Consider the following 23,375-nt stretch of genomic DNA (forward strand, 5'->3'; position numbering starts at 1 on the left):
AGCAACAGGGAAAGCAGAGGCGAGGCCAGAGAGGTGAGGGGGCGGGGCTAAAAGTGCTTGCTGTGTCAGCCTAGACCTGGGTTTGAAACTTGGAGACCCCTTTCTCCCCAACGCCCCAGAAACTGGATGTAGAGAACCAACTCCACGAAGTTGTCCTCTGACCTCCACCACTGTGACACACATGAAAATCATTTTTAAAAACAGCTGCAAAAGAAGTGTGTGACTAGATTTGCCTGAATTCAAACCCAACTGCGTTGTTATAGAACAGTGTTTTTAGTATGGGTTATCTTGTTTGGTGGTGCTGGGAACTAAGCCCAAGGCCTCATACATGCTGGACTCACAATAGAATTGGTCGTACGAGTACTTTAGGGAGTCACACTTTTGTAATGCTTGAGGTAAGTTGCTCCTTCCTGTTTCCCCTTCCAGGATGGCAGGAGGGAATTAGTAAGAATTGGCAGTGACAACAGAGACCAAAGGATGGGAGGCAGCAACATGGAGCAGAGAGACACATGGAAATTGTTGAGTGAGCTGAGGTTTGATTCAGTGTTAGGACAGGCCATAGTGAAAGGTCTTAATCTAAATAATGTGATGAGTAAAACTGTCTTCCTATTAAAACAGGCTCTAATGAGATGGATATGGATACTCAAACAGTTCAAACAAAAGAAGACCAAGACCCAAGAACAACCACGTCTCACCAGGAGACAGAGAAGCCAGAAAGAAGCCGAGACTCGACCATTCATACACTTCGTCAGTTGCTTGTGGATACAGTTTTCCAAGTACTGAACTCACAACTGTATTCATTTTTAGTTTTAAGTTATTTTAGAACTTTATGAAATACCAGCTCTTATCAAAAATTTTAGGAGGACTTTCAGTGTGACAGATACTCTTTTAGCAAGTGGTACATCCTTTGTTGACTATGAAGTCTTGCCCAGACTTAGCCATTGTGATGGCACTGGTTCTTGGTATTGGCTGTTAGGAACCATGAGGACAGTTGACAACTTATGACGTTATGTAACAAGAATTTTTTACTTAATGTTTATGTGTAGGAAGAAACTTTTTGGGGAAGGTGCAGGGGTGGTCAGTGGGGTCTGTGTGTTTGAGTACATGTGGAAGCCAGAGGACAGCCTCAGGTGTCATTCTTCATGTGTTACCCACTTTTTCCTCCTTCCCAAGGAGGCTGAGGAGGCTCAGTAGCCAGGTCCAGGGATCCATCTATCTCTACCTCCTAGTGTTGATACTAAAAGTGTATCAGCACATGCCTGGCTTTTTGTGCGTGGGTTCTGAGGCTAGAATTCAGGTCATGCTTGCAAGACATGCACATACTAACTTAGCCATCTCTCCAGCCACATGAAGAGCCTTTTAATTGGACTTCATGGAGATAGAGGTTTATCAGAAAGTAGGTGGCTCTGGAAGAGAAAGCCCTGAGGTTGTCTGATATCCTCTGGACTCCACATGTACACATGCATCTCTATACACACACACACACACACACACACACACACACACACACACACGAGGGCTTGGTTTATTTTTATTTGACTAAACTGTATTTATAAATGATGAAATTTTCACTCATCCATGTGGTCTTGCAAACAGGAAGTGGAATCATTTGATTGCACCCTTAAATTTGCTTAAGTTGTGAGTTCAGACATATAAGTGCAACAAGGTCACACCACAGGAAGACAGCCAATGATAAGTTGTTGATAACAACCTGACCACCACTTACCTGTAGCTTTTCCTTCTTAGCCCCTTTTAAAAGATGTCAGTGAGCTGAGGCAGGAGATGGAGCGGCAGCTGGAGACGTGGCAGGCCCACGACTATGGGGATGCAGAAGAAGTAAGTCAGAGCTGCTGCATGTTTTTTTTCTTCCCACAAAAGAGTTTGCAACTCAGTAGGTTCTTGGCTCCAGTTACATTTGTAAAAGGGAGAGGCCAATAGAGAGTACAGTCAGCCTCTTCTGTAAGCCTGGGTCTCCACTGATTCTGCCTCTTTTGTCACTAGATCTATGTATAGTCTCATTAAAACACACGTCTGTATTTTGTTCCTTTAACTTGTGTTGCTGGCTTTGGAATGGAAGCGAGGCAGAAAGAAGTGCATGCTGTGGCGTCTTGCCATCTTCCAGATCTTTGCTGGCTGTAGAGTGTATTTCATTTTAATGGTTTGACCTCTAAATATAGTGGTGTGTGTGCAAACCTATACTCTGTGTTTATCGTCTTCCTTCCCACCTCATGTGATCAAGTGTTCTGCCGTTAGTCTGGATCCATGCTGTCGAGAGGAGTTTGTACTTACTGTCACTTTGCCTTTGAAAACTGATGGGAGCTCAGAGTGGCGGCGACATCAGCCCCACCCAGAGTTCCTCATTCACATATGCCGCTGTGAAAAGCATGCAGGTCCTATTCTTTAGGTGACAGGAGCACATGGTTGATTTGTTTGTGAGTTCCCATGGTTAACTGGCCTATTTCACTCTTTTTCTTGCAACTGTAGGTTGTGGGTTTGGGGGCAAAAGGAGGCATTTTTACTGATGGATTGAGTTGAGTTGCCACTTGCTGAGAAGAGCTTTAAAGTGCTTTTGCTGAAAGGGTTCATGCAAGTTCTTTTCTCCCTCAACATTCTAGTAATGATTTCTGTTTTGCTGTCCTAGGAGAAGGCTGCAGCTGAGATGTGGCAGAATTACCTAGTCTTAACTGCATCTCTTTCACAACAGCTGTGTGAGCAGCTTCGTCTGCTATTAGAACCTACACAGGCAGCCAAGCTGAGGTGAGTCTTCCCTCTTGAGGCCCTTAGAGGTCACCATTAACCAGCTCAGTTGCACTCAGCACTGAACATGTATAGTGTTGGCTTCTGCTGTCTGGGCACCAATATGGTGTTCGATCCTGCTACTGTCCCCTATTAGCTGTACATAGTAACTGTGTGTACATGCATTTCTGTGGTGAAGAAATATATGCATGGCCGGGCCGCGGCGGTGGTGCACGCCTTTAATACCAGAACTCAGGAGGCAGAGCCAGGCAGATCTCTGAGTTCAAGGCCAGCCTGGTCTACAGAGTGAGATCCAGGACAGGCACCAAAACTACACGGAGAAACCCTGTCTCGAAAAACCAAAAGAAAAAAGAAATATATTCATGAAGGCAGTTTATATTACTGCTGTGTGGGCAACAGCCTTAGATGTGGTGATGTTCACTATGTTGTGTTACTCAGCTATGATCAGGGCCACAAAGATGTGGTCGAGTCGTGGTTTAGAACAGAAAAGGGAAGCTTACGGGGCTTTGTATTTAATACAGAAAAATTTATTTTCTAATTTTGTAAAAGGTGTCTTAGCTTTTCTGAAAAAACTTAGTTATTAGAGTCAGATCTGAGGCCAGGGCTCTAGCTGGCAGTTAGAAGACTAACCTTCACTCTTCAGTGAATGTTAACCTCCTTTTGCCTGGGGACTAGTTACTGGACACTAGTTTGTTATTACTGATGTGATTTTTGTCTTGAAATTCTGAGGCGTGAGCCTGTGTTACACCGTCTTTCCTGGTTCCTGTAACAGGGGAGACTATCGCACGGGCAAGCGACTGAACATGCGGAAGATCATTCCATACATTGCCAGTCAGTTTCGAAAAGACAGGATTTGGCTTCGAAGGACCAAGCCCAGTAAACGGCAGTATCAGATTTGTCTGGCCATTGATGACTCTTCCAGCATGGTAGATAACCACACCAAACAGGTGAGGAGGAGCGTGGAAACCAAGCCATGGTCCCTCGAGCTGGCCAGTTGTAACAGTATGGCGGGGCAGAAAGGATGTGGTTGACCATGCCTAGGAAGGTGTGTGTTTCTAGGGCGTAAAGGGCAATTCCATGATGGCGCAAGTATTTTGATCCCTTATTGTTTTAATACTGAACAAATATGGCAGTGTTTACTTTCTATAAAATACAAAAATATATTAAGCTGTTTTAAAATTGCATATCACATGGATTTTGAAACCATTGTCTATTTGGTTTCTAGGGGATTTTTTTTTTTTGCAGTGGTGTTATTATCTGGCATAAGCCAACAACTGACCTACAATACGAATGTTCCAGCAAATCTTAGAAAGTACCCTCTGAGTCTGGCTCACATCCCACCTCCCCATAACTTGGGGCAACTTAGCAACTTTACTTTCTGGAAAAAAAAGTGAGGATTGGGCTGGAGAGATGGCTCAGCAGTTAAGAGCACTAGCTGCGGTCCTGAGTTCAATTCCCAGCAACCACATGGTGGCTCACAACCATCTCTAATGAGATCTGATGCCCTCTTCTAGTGTGCAGGCATACATGCAGACAGAACACTGTATACATAATAAATAAATATATCTTTTTTTAAAAAAAAAGTTGGTGGTGGCACATGCCTTAATCCCAGCACTCGGGAGGCAGAGCCAGGCAGATCTCTGTGAGTTTGAGGCCAATCTGGCCTGCAGAGTGAGCTCCCAAGACAGGCACCAAAACTACACAGAGAAACCCTGTCTCCAAAAAAAAAGTAAGTTTTAAAAAAATTTTTTTAAAAATGACGATTGTAACAGTACCTACCTCAGCGGTGAAGATTAAATTAAATACTATGTATTTAAAATGCTTAGTTTAATGTGTTTTTAACTAATTTGTTCTGAACTGTGCTGTCACTTATTTGGGTGTTACAATATGAGTCTTTGGTTTTGTTTTTTAATTTTCTCACAGTTCTGCATGTTCCTTATGTCTAACTTCTATGTTGGGTTGATTTAGGGATATAGAAGATAAAAGAATCCTGTAAATCAGTTCTGGCCCAGAAATTGAAAAAATCAAGAAATGAAGGAGGGTTTGTTTTTAAAACTGAGTTTGTGCTCGTCTCATTCATTCCCTTCTCCTTTACACAGACAACCTGGTATCCTTACAGCCTTGTTTAGAGACAATAGTTGATCAGAGGAATGAAGAAACATAAGACAGTCATTTCATTTACAAACGTTCAGTGGCTGTCTTGTCCAGTTCTTCATTTGCTGCATCTTTTCCACGTTCTAGCTGTTGGTGTATGAAACTCTGTAGTAGAGATTTGTATTTGCTGCAGCAAAGACAAGGGGCTGTTAACTGGGAAAACTGGGCAGTGTCCAAAGAAGGCAGTGGGTGAGCCATCCTTAGCTAATCCACACCTCAGAATCTAAGATGGGAGGCGTCAGGGCTGCACTGACGGGTAATGTGACCGTGGTGTGATCTCCACACCAGGCACGCGGACTGTGCTCAGGGTTCAACTCTTGTTACCTTAGCTGTGTGGGAGTGCAGAATGGAATGAGGTGGGAATCACAGAAATGCCCCCTGCTTTATAATTTTCAGTGGCTGCCTAAGAAGACTATTCTTTTTAGCTTACGCACTAACCTGAAATTTAGAACCCACAAATTGGCAACCTTAAAACATTTCCTCCAAACAATTATGCATACCTAGTAATTGCTTCCCCCTCCCCCCAGGGTTTCTCTGCATAACAGCTCTGGCTGGCCTGGAACTCGCTCTGTAGACTAGGCTGGACTCACCATCACCCAGCTCTAGTAACCATTTTAAAATGAATAAAATTTTTCTTCTTCCAATTTATTTCATGGTGAGCTAGAGCTAGATTTTTATATAGATGGGAATATTATTTCCAAATATGAGTCATTTCATTTCAGGAGATTACCTGGCTGACTTGATAGTTACAGTTTCTTTGGGCCTATCTTTAAACTGCAAAGGGTCTTGGAGCAGTGAAGCACAAAAGAAAAACAATAAGCACATTTTTTCCCTTCCACTTGGGGGAAAGGAAAGAAATAGTAAATTTGGGGGGGGGGTCTTCAGATCACTTAGAAAAATACAAGGTGCCCCCTTCCTTTCAGTTTTCCATTTTCAAAACTCATCCTTCTCCAGCACTCTAAGACCTAGTGTTACACTGTAGGGGTCTTGATTAGGTTCATTTCCTCTGCCTGTTGAAGAATTAAAAGGCAGGAAAAATCTGAAGGGCAACAGATGGCAGCAGAGAAATCTCAGGCATCACAGACAAAATCAGCAGTTGAGGGAAAGTGTTCATGGGTGAGGAAACATGCACACAGCAGACACAGAGAAAAGACCCTCTGCAGAGCAGAGGCAGGGCTCGGAAATCCTGCCAAAGAATCCTGGTCATAAAATCTTCCAACTCAGTAGTGCAGTCTGACCAAGACTTTAATCCCAGCACTCCACTCGGAAAGCAAAGGCAGGTGGATCTCTGTGAGTTCAAGGCCAGCCTGGTCTACAGAACAAGTTCCAGGACAGGCTCCAAAGCTGCACAGAGAAACCCTGTCTTGTGAAGGGGTTGGGAGCAACAAGCAGAAAAAGATTTTATGTGGGCTCTGCTATGGAAAGAAAGAAAATCTGCATTTATGAAACATACTTCTCAGTAGTGTCCAGAGCAGACCATTCCTATCAGTGTAATGCATTTGAGTTGAAGCAGCTACAGTACAGAGGAGGGTGTGAGGGTCACTCCAGCCTGAGTTGGTCGTATGACATTTCAGGACTGTTGTTCACCTATTTGCCATACAAAAAGTAATGTTTTATGAAATCTTGAAGCGAACTGGTTTAGAGGAGTTTCAATGCCTTAAACTCTCCTTTCTTCTTCATAGCTTGCATTTGAGTCTTTGGCTGTGATTGGTAATGCTCTAACTCTCCTGGAAGTGGGTCAGATTGCAGTGTGCAGGTAATGTTGTCTTTTAAAGCCTTTTTAAATTTTTATTTTATGTATAGATGGGTATTTTGCCTTTGTGTATGTCTGCGCACCACATGCATGCAATGCCCTTAGAAGCCAGAAGAGGCATTGGGTCCCCTGAACTGGAATTACAGACCGTTGTGAGCCACCACGTGGGGTGGGTGGTAGGACCCAAACCTGGCTCCTCTGGAAGAAGTGCTCTTTAAACTCTTGGCTTAACCACTGAGCCATCTCTTCATCCCCCAATGTTACCTTTGGGATTTGGGGGTTTGGAGGTTGTTCTTGCTGTTGTTGTTGTTGTTGTTGTTGTTGTTGTTGTTGTTGTTGTTTTGAGACAAGGTTTCTCTGTGTAGCCCTGGCTCTCCTTGAACTCGCTTTGTAGACCAGGCTGGTCTTGAACTTGAAATCTGCCAAGTGCTGGGATTACAGATGTGTACCAGCACCGCCCAGCTCTAATGTTTCCTTTTAATCCCAGTGGTGAAATCCTGTCCCCCAACCTTTATTGTTTTGATCACATGACTGGAAAAAAATCATGTTGTATGTGGTTTTTATTCCCAGTTTTGGAGAATCGGTGAAGCTGTTGCATCCGTTCCACGAGCAGTTCGGTGACTCTTCTGGGTCTCAGATTCTACGACTCTGCAAGTTCCAACAGAGGAAGACTAAGATTGCTCAGGTACTCTGATGAAGTCGGGATGGTTTGCACAGATCCTGAATATGGAGGCTGGAGAGAGGGCTCAGCAGTCAGGAGGACTGGCTGCTCTTCCAGAGGGCCTGGGTTCAGTTCCTGCGGGAGGCCAGCTCCCACCTTTCAAAGGGTTCCTATGAAGAAGAGAGAGGAATAAGAAACTTTTAGATAGAAAGATAGTGGAGAGGAGACAGACAGTAGCACAGGAAAGCTTCGGGAGGACCTGGATCAAAATCCACCGGCCCCTTCTGTCTCTTCAAAAGGGCTTTTTATAACAATGCCAAGGGGTGGGGCAAAAGACCTCCCCCTTGCTAGATCAAAGCATACCGCACAGCCAAGTGCAGAGCCTTCCAAACACCTGGTAACCATGTCCATGGTCCAATCATCCCCTTATACAGCCCTGTTGGATAAAGCAAGCTCAGAATCTTGGACCCTGAGTAAGGTCTCACTAGGAAACCTCTTTGGGTCTCTGCAAATTCCCAGCAACTACATGGTGGTGGCTCACAGCCATCTTTAATGGGATCTAATGCCCTCTCCTGGCATAAAGATGTGTATGCAGATAGAGTGCTCTTACACATTTTAAAAAAATTCTAAAGCTGATGTTAAGAGACATTAATTTTTAGAAACCCCCGTCTCCATTCTGGAATTAAGAGAGGTAGCATGAGAATACACGGTAGTGACCTCAGCCTACGTGCTACTAGAACAGTTTCGTTGGCTTCTTTAACCAAAGTGTGACTCCTTTTTCTCAGTCCTCAAAGATCACTGATGTTAGCACAGTTGAGCACTTTAAACATTTAAAAAACAAAGTTAGTGCCCAGTATCCTATCACTCTGGTGAGTTTGGGCCTAGGCTCTCTCCCATCAAGCCTAGAGACAAAATGCTAGGAAGTAGAGCTAGTGATTTCCTGAGGAAGATGAACAACAGCCTTCCTCTGTTCTCAGTTCTTGCTCTCAATCTGCCTTCTACTTTGCTCACCAGGTGTATTTTCTTGAAAGAAGGAAACTTTTGTTCATGACTGTTCATGTTACCATCGTCTTTCTTCCTTTGGTGCCCTGTAGGGCACTAAGAGAGCCACTGGCCAGTGATGGTCTTGTCTGTACTTGAGCATGCCAGTGCTTGGTGGTAAATGCGGCCTAGTGTGAAGACAGGTCCTGTGTCAGAGATCTCTAAGCAGGAAAGGGGGTATTGATCTGTGCTGCTTTTGTTAGTTTCTAGAGTCTGCAGCCAGAATGTTTGCAGCTGCCCAGAAACTGGCACAGAACGTCAGCCCAGGTGAGCCTCTTTGCTGGCAAATTGCTTCTCTGTCTTTGCTGTTTCTTTCCTCACTCTCTGACCATCACCATCTTTTTTGTTTTTAAGTAGTGAGTGAGTATGTATGTGTCCGTGCGTGCGTGCGTGCGTGCGTGCGTGCGTGCGTGCGTGCGTGCGTGCGTGCGTGCGTGCGTGCGTGCGTGCGTGCGTGCGTGCGTACAAGCCCAAGGTTGACACTGGGAATCTTTCTTGATCACTTATTTGTCTGTTCATTTACTAATTATTATTACTTTATTTGTTTTTGTTTTTCGAGACGGGGTTTCTCTGTGTAGTTTTGGTGCCTATCCTGGATCTCGTTCTGTAGCCCAGGCTGGCCTCAAACTCACAGAGATCCACCTGGCTCTACCTCCCGAGTGCTGACATTAAAGGCGAGCGCCACTGCCACCCAGCTGATTTATTAATTTATGTTTTGGGAAAGGGTCTTTCACTGAACCTGGAACTCACAGCTAGACTGGCCATCAGACCCCAGGTTTCCCCTCTCTCCCACTCTCCAACATTGGGATTACAGGCATGCATTGTCATACCTGACTTTTGTGTAGGTGCTGGGAATCCTAAGTCAGGTCCATGCTTGGATATTATCAACTGAACCATCTCCTGAGTCCCTCCAACCCCCCATCACCTTTTTACAAAATGTATTCTCTATAGGAAAAACATAAAAAGATGGAATCAGTGATAGAATTATTTATTCTGAAATTTATGCTGAACTAATTTTCAATGCTTATAAGTGCTAAAGGCACTAGATACAAATTAGTAGACATTTATGTGGTAAGTTATTAAGTGCAGAGTTATAAAGGAAGGGAGTAAGGTGGATGGAACTGAGTTCATGTAACTGGTTGCTTTCAGGCTTGAAATACCCCAGTTGTTTAGCCCTGGTTCGGACAGGTGAGGAAAGGGAAGGGAATCAGAAACATGAAATTGGCAAAAATCCAGGAAGCAATGTGTATGAAATTTGGAGGGCATAACTCTAGGTTGCTGATTTGATCACTTCTAGTGGCCTGCTCATCTCCGTCGTCGTTGGAGTCCATAAGGCTTGTAGATGACAAGGCCTATGGGAGTTGACTCTGTTTGTTTGTTGGTTTTTCAAGACAGGGTTTCTCTGTGTAGCTTTGATGCCTGTCCTGGATCTCGCTCTGTAGACCAGGCTGGCCTCGAACTCACAGAGATCCCCCTACCTCTGCCTCCCAAGTGCTGGGATTAAAGGTGTGCGCCACCAACGCGTGGCCTCATCTCTCTTCAGTCATCTGAGTCCCAAGGAATAGCTTGGGTTGTCAGTCAGATAGCTGAGCCTTTACCTGCTGAGCCTGGTCCACACTTGCTGCACTTTAAAGTCAGTTGCAGGGTTGGAGAGATGGCTCAGTGACTAAGAGTACTGACTGCTCTTGCAGGGGACAGGGGTTCGGTTCCCAGCACCCACGTGGCACTTCACAACTGCTTATGACTCCAGTTCTAGGAGAATGGATACCCTCTTCTGGCCTCTGGATGGTGCATGGATGTGGTACACTTACATGTGACAAAACACTCATATACATAAAACGAAAACAAAATCTTTGGCCAAGCAGTGGTGGCATGAGCCTTTAATCTCAGTACTCAAGATTCAGAGGCAGGTGGATCTCTGAGTTCAAGGCCAAAGTCACTTGCTTCACAATTGGAGTTGATCTAGATTTGACCTTCCGTGGAGCACTAAGGGAAGAGTCTGCCGTACTGATCATTGAGTGTCTTGTGTCTCCTGAGTCTGATGGGCTCAGGTGTGATGATGGGCCTCTCCCGTGTGTGCACATTGTGGCGGTTCCAGGCTCTGGTTGCCTTTAGAGACCCACGGATGGTTTCAGTTGTTAATGGGTTTTTCTTTCTCCCTTCCTCGTCTAATGTACGGCCTCTACAGAGACTGCACAGCTACTCCTCATAGTTTCTGATGGACGAGGCCTTTTCCTCGAAGGCAAAGACAGAGTCCTGGCGGCAGTCCAGGCTGCCCAGAATGCCAACATCTTCGTCATTTTTGTTGTATTGGATAATCCCAACTCACGGGTGAGTGATGGCCAAAAGCCACGATTCTGCATAAAAATGGGCCCCTTGAACTTGCTCTGGGGTCTGGCTCAGCTCTGTCATCTAAGGTGCTGGTGCTTTGTCCATTTTCTTCATTAAGCTTCCCACGCGTGAAGAACATCCTTCCCAACACAGAAAGAACATAGGTCGTGAGTAGGAAAGCAGGGAGTCGCAGACCTCACAAGCCCTCCTCTGGAGTCTAGGCTCCCTCTAGATGAGAAGTATGGCAGTTGTCCCGGTGGGCCCGCGCACCTTTCGGGAGAGACCAGCCTCCCCTCGCCCCGGGCGCTGGCGAACTGCAGGGGCAGTAGCTGCGGCCTGCACTGGTGCTGGCTGCGGTGAGTGGGGGTTTCTCCGCACAGCACACAGACACTGTTGCCAGGAGAGTTTCCTCTTTGTTCCTCGTCCTCGAACTGCCCCTTGTCCTGAAGGGGAACTCAGAGAGAGCGGCCTTCTTGGCGAACGCTTTGGAAATGCCTCTTATGTAGGAATAAGAAGTTTGTCAGCTAACAAGATCACCAATGAGCTCGTCAGGAATCTGATCTATGTTTTCTCTTTCTTTCCAAATGTCTTTTGTTAACAGGATTCTATCTTGGACATTAAAGTACCAATATTTAAAGGACCAGGAGAGATGCCTGAAATCCGATCTTACATGGAAGAGTTCCCCTTTCCATTTTACATCATTCTCCGAGATGTGAATGCACTTCCTGAGACCCTCAGTGATGCCCTGAGGCAGTGGTTTGAGCTGGTGACAGCATCTGACCACTCATAGAGCAGAACCCGCCTGTGGTAATGCTGTGACCTCAGCGTCTTCCCCTGGGATCCCTTAGACAACCATTGTGAACTCAGGCTCTGAGACTGCTTCATCTGGGTTCTGGTGTGTGTGTGTGTGTGTGTGTGTGTGTGTGTGTGTGTGTGTGTGTGTGTGTGTTTTAATGTATCCAGCAGTTACAAAACAAAACAAGATTGCACTATACGTTGTATTACACCCGAGCAGAGCTTAGCGAGCTCTTGAGTTCCCTGCTGTGCCGAGCCCTGAAGCTCACAGCGATACCGATACCGGGCGGGCTTGGGACTGGGGACCGGGTAGAGGTCACCCTGCCCCTCTCTGGAGTCCAGCCACTTACTTTCCTCTGGCAGTGGCCTCGACACCCTTCTTGAGGAAATGCTTCCGGGAGCACGGGGCTGCCTCTGCCGGTCCTTTGGAGATCCTGTTGGTCCTTGCCTTAAGCTCTACCTGTAGAGTTCCTTGGTTGGGTGCTACTTATCCTGCTTAGAAGGCAGGAAACGTAGCGGGGATGTTCTCATAACGCACCCAGCAGAGTTCTCAGCAAAGATGAGCGTAGAGCTGTGCGGAAACGAAGCAGCTCTTTGTGCCCTTCACAGTGGCTGCTGGGGAGACTATGCAATAATGGAAAGGGACCCCTTCTTCATTCTGACTGCCTGAGCCCCTTGCTGTGACTTATCCCTTAGCCGCCCTTCCCCGTGTCAGGAGGAGGAACTGTTCCTCATACTGCTTTCAGGCCCCGAGCCAGTCTCCCTGTGGACAGGAATAATGCTGTATCCACGAGAGCTAAGCCGCTCCATCTTCCTCGCTCACACCGAGCATGGTTGTGGTGGGTTTGGTTTGCTAGGAGGTGGGGGCAGGTTTCCTTGGCCAGAAAGCAGTGTTTGAATACTTGAAATCACGTGCTGTGTTCTATTTAAATGTTGTTTGTAGACAGTGTCTGTGCATCTGTCTCCGTGTCTGTTTGCAGCTTACACTGTGACGTGCGCCACCCTTCTGTGACGGTCATCAAAGACAGGTTGCTTATTGTTTAACAGAGTGTCCGAAGCATGTGCTTAAAGTTATATTATTTTTATTCGAAAACGCTATGCAGCTTATATTCTGAAAGCTATTAAATGATTGTTGAGTTAATTTTTGATCATTCTTTTAGCTTTTATTGATTCTTTGAAGATTTCACATTATACATCCTGATCTCACCCACCTCCCCACCCCCATCCTTTCTCTGCCCTTGCAACCCCTCTCCCCAAAAAATTTTAAAAGAAAATCTAGCGGGGGTGGGGGGCAGGGAGAATCCCACCGTGGGAGCTGTCGTGTGGCCCAGTGAGTCACACAGTTCACCCTTCAGTCCTTCCCTCTTCACTTGCAAATGTTCGCTGGTCTGGCTCGACACCTCTGACATCCGCTTCACCTGGGATAATGGGCTCTCGCTGGAGCTCCTTTGGGTATCCTGTTGTCCTGTGTGGTGGGGATCCTGCTGTTTGGATCTGTGCGTTTGTCCCCTTCACATGCTCCAGCAGCTCACAGACGAGGTGGATGTTGGGGTGGCCCTGCTCATAGCCCTGGGCCTGGGTGGTAGCCAGGTTGGTCAGCCCGTCAGCTCCCCCCATCATCACCCCCTGGATGAACTCTCCGGCACTGCCTCAGCCAGCCCACCCAGTGTGGCCTGCAGTAAGAAGCGGGGCCGTTCTGCTCTCAGGCCCTGGGTCCAGCTCACCCACACGTACACCAGATCCACTGTCTTGCCCAGGTACGGTACACGGTCAGCTCTCCTGCTCTCATAACCCTCAGGGTTGGCTCACCTGCGCCATCCCCAACAGGGGCAGCTCTAATGTACTGCCAGGCTGGGTGTGGGGGCCAGTTTACCATGTGCTGCAGCCGGTGAGGGACAGGCCTCCAGTTCTCATGATCACAGAGATCTCTTTTGCCTGCCACGGGTAGCAAGGGGGTGGGAGGAGCTTTCCCTCACAGATGCTGCCACATGGCAGATGAAGAGGGGGGTCCAGCTATCCTGACAATGGGGTCGCTGCCCAGGGAAAGTGCATGCCCATGGTGAGGGGTGGGGAAAGCTTTCCTGCTGCAGTATCCAGCAAGGGGCAGGGCCAGCTACTTCAGTCATTCTTATTAGGATATGAGGACTATGTAAGGAGTGTGGGAATTGATCCTATCTGCTAATCAGACCATACTAGCCCAGAGACTTCTAGTTTAATGGTAAGGGTGCCTGCCTCACTTTCTGTGGTCCATAAGCTGCTGCATGCAGGCTTGGCAGCAAAGGAAAAAGGATAAGCTGGCAGAACCACATGGAGTGGTATAAAGATCTGCTTTATGACGTAACGCTTCACTCACATTGCATTGACCACAGTTCTTCCCAACATGTCTAGCTGAGGAGGGATCGTGCCTACAGAGAATGATTTCTTTGCCCATAGGGTAGCCCCTGGGGTTTGGACAGAATTCTGATAAACAGGTGCCATTTCAACTACAGCTGTCATTGGAAAGGGAATGACGAGCTTTGAGCCTCCCTCCCATCCCCAGCTGCCCAGTCTGGCCAGGTATCTTGCCCGGATAGCTAAGTTCTGATATTTAAGGGAATGAGCAGCACAGTCTGCATGTTGTCATCTTATTAGGATAACTCCCATCCCCATAGTCTCAAAGTCACCTCATTAAAAAGGCCTTGGGAGGTGAGTGTGGTGGTGCAGTGCACACTTGAGAGGCAGAGGCAGGTGGGTCTGAGTGCCAGGACTATGTAATATCAGAAGACCAGTAAAGCTGTGAAGGTGCAGCGAGGCTGATCGTTGGTGTACTTGAGTAGTCATGGGTTGCATAGGGTGGCAAGACGTCATTGTGTGAGTACAGTCGTGATACTTAAACAGCTATGAGGTTAATCAGAGTAATTTGAAAAGACCAAGTATGGTCATCTCTTGTTAACTGACAGTGTTTGACTATTCAGATGTCTACTAGAGCTGCACTTGGGCAACAGACTTTAAATATACTACTATATTCAAATATAGTGTATTTGAAATATACCGTGTTTAATATACTATATTCAAATATACTATATTTGAATATGGTATATTCACACATACCTTTTTCTTTCTTTCTTTTTTTTTTTGGTTTTTGGTTTTTCGATACAGGATTTCTCTGTTTAACAGTCCTGACTGTCCTGGAACTCACTTTGTAGATCAGGCTGGTCTTAAATTCACTGAGATCCGCTTGCCTCTGCCTCCCAAGTGCTGGGATTAAAGGCATGTGCCATCACTACCTGGCACATATACCATTCTTTCTCAGCATTGTCTATATCTGCTTAACATTGCATAGCCCAACTTGGTGAAGTTCTACCTGTGCATCTCTGTAAAAGAGGCAGAGCATTCTGTCCTGTTCACCCAATCCCAAATACCTGGCAACCACTTCCCAAATTACCACACAGAGGCTTATATTAATTATAAATGCATGGCCGATGGCTCAGGCTTATTACTAACTAGCTCTTACATTTAAATTAACCCATTTCTATTCATCTATTTATTGCCACATGGTCCATGGTTTATCCTCTGGCATCTTGTTCCTTGGGCGGCTGGCTTGAGTCTCAACTCTGCCCTTCTTCATCCCAGTCCTCAGTTTGATTGTACTGTCTAACTTTATCCTGCCTTGCCATAGACCAAAACAGCTTTATTATCAACCAATGACAGCAACACACACATTCACAGTGTAGAGAAGGATCATTCCATAGCACATCTTTATACTCCATCCAATCCCAACTAGTCATCCGTTGAGTGTAACTTCTGGACATCCATCTTCCCTTTGCCTCTGACTGTACTACAGCTGGAGCTCTTTCAACTTCCAGCCTGACATTCCAACCAATTGTTTGTCTTTGCTTATTCCACTTCTTGCTACTTGTGACATCCAAGTAGCTCTTCTCCAGGTGAAAAGCCCTTCAGAAGCAAGGTGGAGTAGCGCACGCCTTTAATCCCAGCACTTGAGTTCCTGGACAGCCAGATCTACGTAGGGAGCTGCTGTCTCAAAAGAAGAAAACCCCTTTAGAACTCTATGAGAAGGCTAGGCAAGCTTCCTCCCTTGCCTGGCTCTCCTGTCCCCTCCCTCCCCACCGCTGGTGACAGCAGACCAGAGTTGCTGCAGTGTGCCCTTATTCCTGTGTTGCCTGGACTCCCTCCTGAAGCGACTCAGGTAATGCCATCTTGCCCACTAAACGGTCCCATCCACCTTGGCAGCGCACGGAGGAATTTCCTCTGACCAGATGAATGAACAAAATACCTGCTGAATGTATAGTCAAAACCTGGTTCCCTTGACTGACAATAATGTCATGGGTTTTGTCTTTAGAAATGCTGTACCCTGAGCTTCCATGCTCAGAGCCTCTGTGGGGCAAGGGCCTGTCCTTGGTCCTTGGCTACTGAAGGACTCTAAATTTGGCCTTATTATGTGTGTTAGTCTGTAACTTTCATCTGAACTTGAGAAGCCCCAGGGAAATTGCCCCCTCCCCACAGGACTTAGCCTCACTCCAGACCTTCCCAACTAGGGAGGAAGGATGTAGGGGTGGGAGTTGGGGGCTGAAGACATTCCGTGCCTCGCACCAAGTCCAGAGACAGCTGTAATGTCTGCTGTACTCCCGGACAAAATAGATTGAGTCCTGGTTCTGAATTAAGTGTGTTCGAATTCAGTTCTGGTTGAGAAGGCCAGGCTTCCTAAGGAGCCTTAAGGTCTAAGAAGGCCAGGCCTCCTGAGGAGCCCTCTTAAGGTCTGGGTAGGAAACCCCTGACAAGAAGCCGACCCTTGTCCTCTCATACTATATTGGGACACCAGTAGAGGACCTAGGATTCTGATTCTGCCTTCCATGAGTGTTTGGGAGACCTGGGTTTTAAATGGCTGGCTGGCCAGACTGTGTAAGTGACTGGATGCATTCTGGACAGATTTCTGCCCAGAGGCAGAAATGTTTTTAGTGTTTTTTGTTATTAGTGTTTCTGTCTTGTCTCCTTTGGTTCTGTCTCGGGGAAAGAGAGCTGGTCTGTTCTCCAGGCTCACTTTGACTTAGGGGTGACCAGAAGCCAACCTGGGGTATGTGCTTCACCTTTTAGGGAGCGATCTGCTGCCCTTGTCTCCTTTGGTCCAGGAGTTGTGCTAATTCCTTTTCAGGATTATATTGATGGTTCCAGGAAACTGGCTTCAGATCCTGTTTGTCTTTTGTCTGAGGACTCCCTGGCTGCCTCTTCCTTTCCCTCCCAGGCTCCATGCCTCTCCTCACTTGGTCCCTCCTTCCCAGCCTTTTCTTCCTCTGCTCTCCCAGCTCTCCACCCCTCAGCCTGATCTCGACCCCTCGCATCCCCATCCTTCAGCTCCAGCACACAGTTTTGCTGAAAGCCAAAACCCAGTCAGCTCAGCTCCTGCTGTATGGATTGGGGTCTGCCCATAAAGTCTCACCCGCTGTTTGCTTGGGATTCTCTTGCCCTAGGTCTGTGTTCTGTCTTTGTTTCTACACCACCAAGCCTGGGGCTGCTTGCTTTTGTTTCTGCTTTTCAGTATACAGAGAAACAAACATCTTTTGGGTATGTTACATGCGCACGCACAGCGCGCACCTTTCAAATCTGAGCTGCTCCTGACTTGGAGGGGCAGGAAGAGGGAGCCTTGTGCACATAAAAACAGCTAAGAGGTTAAAAGATGTTTATGTAATTGCAGGTGGTTTAGCTCTGTGAGTACTTCCCTCTCTTTTAAAGCTTTTGCTGAAATGCAAACTTTCAGGATCTTTTAAGACCATGGCAGCCTGAGGAAGGTGTTGGGGGGTGGGGGGAGGCTGTAAAATTCCAAGAAAAAAAATCTGCTTAAAACTTGCAACAAAGCCCAGCACTGGGAGACGGGCAGGTGGATCTCTGAATTCGAGGCCAGCCTGATCTACATAGAGAGTTCCAGACAGCTAGGGCTACACAGAGAAACCCTGTCTCCCAAACCAAAAAACCAAAAAACCAAAACAAACCAACAAACTTGGAACAGAAAAGATTGGTAGTTAAAAGTCTGTGTACAGGTAATCTTAATTTGCAACAGTATGCCATGTTCTTGTCACTGTTCTAAGGCTGTGAAGAGACACCATGACCAAGGCAATTTTTATCAAAGAAAGCATTTAATTGGGGGCTTGCTTACAGTCTCAGAAGCTTGGTCCATGATCATCTTGGCAGGGAGCATAGTGGTTCACAGGTAGACCTGGTGCTGGAGAAGTAACTCAGAGTTCTGCATCTTAATGATCTGCAGGCAACAGAGAGAACTGGATCTACCATGGGCTTTTGTTTTGTTCTGTTTTTTGAGACAGGGTGTCTCTGTGTAGCTTTGTGCCTTTCCTGAAACTCACTTGGTAGCCCAGGCTGGCCTCGAACTCACAGAGATCCACCTGGCTCTGCCTCCCAAGTGCTGGGATTAAAGGCGTGCGCCACCACCGCCCAGCTAGCATGGGCTTTTGAAACCTCAGCGCCACCCCAAGTGACTAAGCATTCCAATATATGAGCTTATGGGGGCCATTTTTTGCTCTTGTTTTTTGAGACATGATTTCTCTGTGTAGCCTCAGCTATCGTGGAACTAGTTCTGTAGATGTAGATCAGGCTGGCCTCAGCTCACAGAGATTGCCTGCCTCTGCTTCCCAAGTGTGAGGGATTAAAGGCGTGCGCCACCACTGCCCATCTTATGGGGGCCATTCTTATTCAAACCACCACTTAGGTCATTTGGGTTCAACTCTTAAAGGAAATGAAATTTAAAAAAAAAACAAAAAGAAAAAGAAAAACAGAAAAAAAAATCCAGGCATGGTGGCACATGCCTTTAATCCCAGCACTCACGTGACAGGGGGATGGGCTCTTTTGCCCGTATCCTAAATGTCTGGAACGACAGAGGTAAATTACTCTGCACTCGATGTCTCCCAAACTGACACAATGGGAACCACGTGCCTCAGCCTGCCACCTGACTATTATGGGACTTGCATGCTAGTTCAGGTGGCCATACCCTTTACCCTGGCTTCCAATTCTCCTTGTAGGAGAAAAAACTCATCCCAAGGCTGAGAGGTAATTACTTGATTCTGTATAGAGTTCCCAACAGAGTTTTAAATAATATAAGACAGAGACTGTGCCAGAGCCAGTCAGCACACCAGGCTAAACACTTAAGTGACAGGTGTCATTCTGTGGCTCCCAGGTAAAGAAAACCACACTGCCTGAGAAGGAAGAAGCCCAGACTCTGAAAATCCACCCAAACCAGCCTCACCTTCCAGACACCACGGGAACCAGCTCCAGCCCTGCTCTGGCTATAAAGCTGGAAGCCAATGAGTACACACAGGCGAAACTAAGGAATCCGGCAAGGGACATGGATATGGGGTCACGATATCCCCCTTCCTCTCTTTGGACTCCTGGTAATATTGGCCATGTTTCCTGTGGGCCTAGTCCCAATGGCTGTATCTAAAAGTAATAGCTTTGTAAAAAAAAAACAAAAACAACAAAAATTACCTGATTTATGTATTGAGTTATTCCTAACTGCGTCCAAATAGCAGTTGGCCCTTACAAATGATAGATTTGAGAGGGTCAATCATCTCTGGTTCCATAGCTTGTTTGACTGGAATCCACACCTTACTCACAGGCCCATGGGCCCTTATATCCTCCTCCTATGTCTAATGATCCTGAGGAACTATCACCTGCCCTCTCACAGAAATCAAAGATTTCTATTTGATCTCTGTTCTTCACTAAGAGGAGGAATGAAGTGACTGAGGTAACGTCTTCACGCTGACTCCATCTTGTCAGGAACCTTTCCACTTCCTTACCCCCACCCCCACCCCCACCCCCACCCCCCCCCCGTGAACAGTCACATCCACCTCGGCAGCATGTTCAGGGCTTTCCATGGCTCAGATATAATAACCCAAATATCTGCTGGTTGTATAGTCAAAACAAATGTGACCAGGTCCCCTGACCTACACCTGACAATGATGTCACTGTGGTTTTATGGTTTTTTAAAAATGCTGTACCCTGAGCTTCGGCACTGAGAATTTATAAGAGGAAGGGCCTACTTTCAGTCAATTTAGTGACACTGCATTGACCTTACAAGCTTTCCTATCCAAAACATAAATCTCTGAGCCAAGAAATTTATGTCCCTATGACAACGGCCTGTGGCTAGCATCCTTGTTTGTAGAGCTATATAAGCTCTGCATTCTGTGGAGTTTGTTGTGTCTCATCTTAGAGGCAGCCCCCCTGCTGGATTTTCCCCCTCCCAATAAATCTCTTGTGTGAGGTCTGTAGTGCAGTGTGACGCTGTCCCCAGAGCAGAGGCCAGCTATAACAGCTTTTGAGGGAGCCGGAGTGAGGATGAACTCCAAGACTTTCACTGGGGGAACTCTCGCCCAGCAGAGCAGAGCTCTAACACTTGGCTGGACCTGGGCAGTGCTGTAAAACTCCGCTGGCCAGAGCAGATGTGTTACACTTGCACTTGGGAAACCTTTCCTCTGAGCAGAGCTGCAGAGCTTATGATGATTTTGTAGCATTCCTTGGCTCCTGACAGCCAGGATACCTTTCCATCTGAACTCCAATGCTCACATCCTCCCATCCACCAAAAAAATAAATAAATAAATAAATAAATAAATAAATAAATAAATAAATAAATAAATAAATGATAATTTATAGAACATAATACTAGTTTAAGGCCGGGCGGTGGTGGCACACGCCTTTAATCCCAGCGCTCTGGAGGCAGAGCCAGGTGGATCTCTGTGAGTTCGAGGCCAGCCTGGACTACCAAGTGAGTCCCAGGAAAGGCGCAAAGCTACACAGAGAAACCCTGTCTCCAAAAACCAAATAATAATAATAATAGTTTAAGATTAAAACAAACCTGAGCAGATTCAGCCCTAAAAGACCCTCTGGTCAAAAAAGATTGCCACAATGGCCAGGGAAAGTTATGGATTGCATAATGATTTTGAATTTTCAGTCTAGTGGTGGGAAAAGAACTTAAATTGATATTACGCCATAAATAAAAATAATGTTTAGACGAGTAAAAATATTTAAAGAGAACTGATCAGTACAATTTTACAACAGCTGTGAGTCGAAGATGAAACTGTAAATGTAAAGAACAACTGTAAAGTCTCAAAAGAACAAACACGTTAACGTAGAGTATAATGTATAAAGAAATTACCCAAGGGCCACTGAAAGGGCTCAGACAGTAAAGGTACTTCCCAACAACCCTGATTACTCGAGTTTGATCCTCAAGCTCCCACAATAGAGAAAAATTGAAAAAGCACACGGCGTTAAGCATTACTCATGATGCCTGTGAAAGTAAACACTGAGAATTAGAGTTACAGGCATCTGGAGCTGTTCTGAGTAGTTACATATGACACACTGCGAGGTGTGTGTTGTGGGGGACAAAACAAAAAAGCCAGAGGCCCCATGAGTAGGGAAAGAGCACGGAACCGCAGCGATCGCGGTGCCTACCGGCTGCAGGGTAAAGCTCAGAGAAAAAAAAAGCGTGCAGGATGCAAGGTCAAATGGCTAGTTTAAAGGTCAGTCTCTGCAGTTACACATCAAGGGTGCTCAGAAAGCGCACAGCTTCTCCCCTCCGGTGGAAAGCTTAAGCTCCTAGGTGACAGGCTCCTCGCGGCGTTCCAGGTGCGGAAGCCCCAGCAGAAACTCAAGACTCAAGCGTCGGCCTCCTAGGAACCTGGCTCGCCCGTCCTCCTACTTCCGCTTCCGTGGTCCCGTGGTCCCAGGCTCCCTCCACTTCCGCTCCTGCGCACCAGGCGGCTGCCTCGGTAGGCGGCATGGCGTCCTCTCGCTTGCCTCCCACGGCGCTGACGCTGAAGCAGGTACCCGGGGTTCTCCCGGCCCCGCAGGCCCCCGGCCCGCCTTGAGCGGGGACCGCGGTCGTAGCTCGGCTCGCGTGCGGTTGTCCCGGGGTCTTTGGAGGCACTCTCCACGAGACCTGGCTCGCCACAGCCCCGGGGAGCCTCGCTCGGCCCGCAGCCTCAGCATCCCAGGGCGGGGGGTGTGCTCTCCCCAAGCAGACCGCCGGCATGGACGTAGATTTTTGTCTTGGTCTGGTTGAGGACCAAAGGGACGCCTGTGGCTACAGTTTGTGTGCTGAGGTGGAGCCGGCGGGGACTCAGTTGTAATTTGCATCTCTCCTTCCCCCGAGCAGTTCATGAGAAGGCAACAAGTCCTCCTCCTCTACAGAAAGATTTTGCGAGCCATTAGGCAAGTTCCAAGCGAGGCTGACCGAAAGTACCTTCAGGACTGGGCCAGGGAAGAATTCAAAAGAAACAAAAGTGCCACGGAAGAGGTGAGCGAGACCCTCCTGAGGCCGCCTCCTTTGTCCTGTTGTGTTGTTGAACTTGTGAAGTTTAGCGAACATCTTGGAATAAGCCACTGAGGTGGCTGGTTTTGATCACTGCAGAATCCCGCCGGTATTTTAAATGTGTTGTGCAGCAGCAGCTGGCTTTGCATGTGTTGCCAAGCGTCTGGCATGCACTTCCCACTATTGGTTTCTTGTTGGGGGTGCCTTTGTGTAGGGACTGAAAGTAGAGCCTTGGGCATGGAGAGCTACCACCTGTCACCAGCCGTTGTTGGTTCTTGAATGTAGCAGATAAAATGCTAGAACCGTGCCATGGTTAACCTGGTAAAAGCAGTGACTAGTTTCCCCTTTCTTCTACAGGACACAATCCGTATGATGATTACTCAAGGCAATATGCAGCTAAAGGAATTAGAAAGGACATTGGCTCTAGCAAAATCTTAACTGAAAGGTTTTCAGATCTCCATGCGTTTTGCACAGGCTCAAAGCTACCGTCACAAAGCACCTGTAACACATGGAAAGATGATCACACTAATCACCAATGCTCATCAAGGCGTTAACATGTCCACTGCGGTGGCTGCGATTTACAAAGTGAACTGATATGAAGATGGAAGCTTGGAACCATGCATTGCTCAGGTGAAGGTAGACTATCAGCAGCCACTTTGGAAAACAGACTATTAGGTCTTGAAAAGGTAACAAGATGGGGTTGTAACAAACAGGTCCACAGCCAAGAACCTGAGTTTGACTCCTGGGACCCACATGGTGGAAGGAGAAACCACCACAGAAAGTTGCCCTCTGACCTCCACACAGGCACTGTGGCACATAAACAAAAACCAAAACAAAAAAAAAAAAAAAAAAAAAAAGTGACACAGAATTACTTCAAACTTCAGCAAGTCTTGGCTTTAACCAAGAGAACTGAAACCGAAGCCATGCCTATAGAAAGTGTATCCAGAGTTTGTTTTTGTGTTTGAGATAGGTTTTCACTTTGTAGGCCAGGCTGGCTTCAAACCCGGAGATCCACCTGCCTCTGCCTCTTGAGTGCTTGGATTAAAGGTGTGTGCAACCATTACTACATGAGTTCAGCATTCTTCATGATAACCAGATACTGGATTCAGAATATCCATTAACTGGTACTTGGGTATATCAAATGTAGTGTGTTGTACAATAAAGTATTATTTGCAATAAAAATGAGTGAAGAACTGCCTCATGCTCCCCATGGGTGACCTTGATAACACTGTTAAGTTAGAGGAACTGACTGTAACGCCTCTGCCTCTGCTTCTGCTTGCAGTGGGTACTGCCTTAGGCTGTGGATAGGACATTGCTGCTTGGAGGGACTCAGAGGATAACAGAGTTAGAGTGTGCCGGCTTTACAATTCTGAACATTCTAAGAATATACTGACATCCATTTGAGTGAGAGAATGTGATCAAGTTCACAGACACCCTTAGTATAAAACTGGGGGATGCCTTGTAATTCACAGTGTAGATTTCTCCACTTGCTACAGGAAACACTCTAATGAAAATGTTTACAGCAGACACAATTGTGTTAAATTTTAAATCAGCTAGAGTCAGAGCTGTAGTTC

General features: G+C 46.7%; 2 protein-coding genes and 1 long non-coding RNA gene across 4 annotated transcripts in view; 2 read left to right on the forward strand and 1 right to left on the reverse strand.

The window, feature by feature from the left end:
* Mdn1 (midasin AAA ATPase 1) overlaps positions 1–12,633 on the forward strand; it is a 146,942-nt gene extending 134,309 nt beyond the window's left edge. Inside the window, exons 94-102 of the mRNA XM_042270948.2 lie at positions 619–776; positions 1,747–1,836; positions 2,642–2,757; positions 3,530–3,704; positions 6,594–6,667; positions 7,235–7,349; positions 8,570–8,633; positions 10,555–10,697; positions 11,299–12,633. Coding sequence (XP_042126882.1) covers positions 619–776; positions 1,747–1,836; positions 2,642–2,757; positions 3,530–3,704; positions 6,594–6,667; positions 7,235–7,349; positions 8,570–8,633; positions 10,555–10,697; positions 11,299–11,487 — 1,124 coding nt within the window. The 3' untranslated portion in view covers positions 11,488–12,633. The remainder of the gene's footprint in view (positions 1–618; positions 777–1,746; positions 1,837–2,641; positions 2,758–3,529; positions 3,705–6,593; positions 6,668–7,234; positions 7,350–8,569; positions 8,634–10,554; positions 10,698–11,298) is intronic.
* A 2,736-nt stretch (positions 12,634–15,369) lies between these two features.
* LOC121827193 (uncharacterized) lies at positions 15,370–21,052 on the reverse strand. Of its 2 annotated transcripts, none has more exons than XR_006069334.2 (3): positions 20,943–21,052; positions 17,641–17,742; positions 15,370–15,506 (listed from the first exon to the last, which is right to left on the reverse strand). It is a non-coding gene; the product is annotated as an uncharacterized LOC121827193 (long non-coding RNA). The 2 variants fall into 2 exon arrangements; XR_013049039.1 differs by lacking the exon at positions 20,943–21,052 and adding an exon at positions 18,742–18,859.
* A 154-nt stretch (positions 21,053–21,206) lies between these two features.
* Lyrm2 (LYR motif containing 2) lies at positions 21,207–23,002 on the forward strand. Its single transcript, XM_006975291.4, has 3 exons — positions 21,207–21,313; positions 21,646–21,786; positions 22,159–23,002. The coding sequence occupies exons 1-3, from the start codon at positions 21,269–21,271 to the stop codon at positions 22,237–22,239; spliced, it is 267 nt and encodes an 88-aa protein (XP_006975353.1). The 5' UTR covers positions 21,207–21,268; the 3' UTR covers positions 22,240–23,002.
* The last annotated feature ends 373 nt before the right edge of the window (positions 23,003–23,375 follow it).

The sequence above is a fragment of the Peromyscus maniculatus genome, chromosome 2 (assembly GCF_049852395.1).
Source record: "Peromyscus maniculatus bairdii isolate BWxNUB_F1_BW_parent chromosome 2, HU_Pman_BW_mat_3.1, whole genome shotgun sequence".
NCBI lineage: Eukaryota > Metazoa > Chordata > Mammalia > Rodentia > Cricetidae > Peromyscus > Peromyscus maniculatus.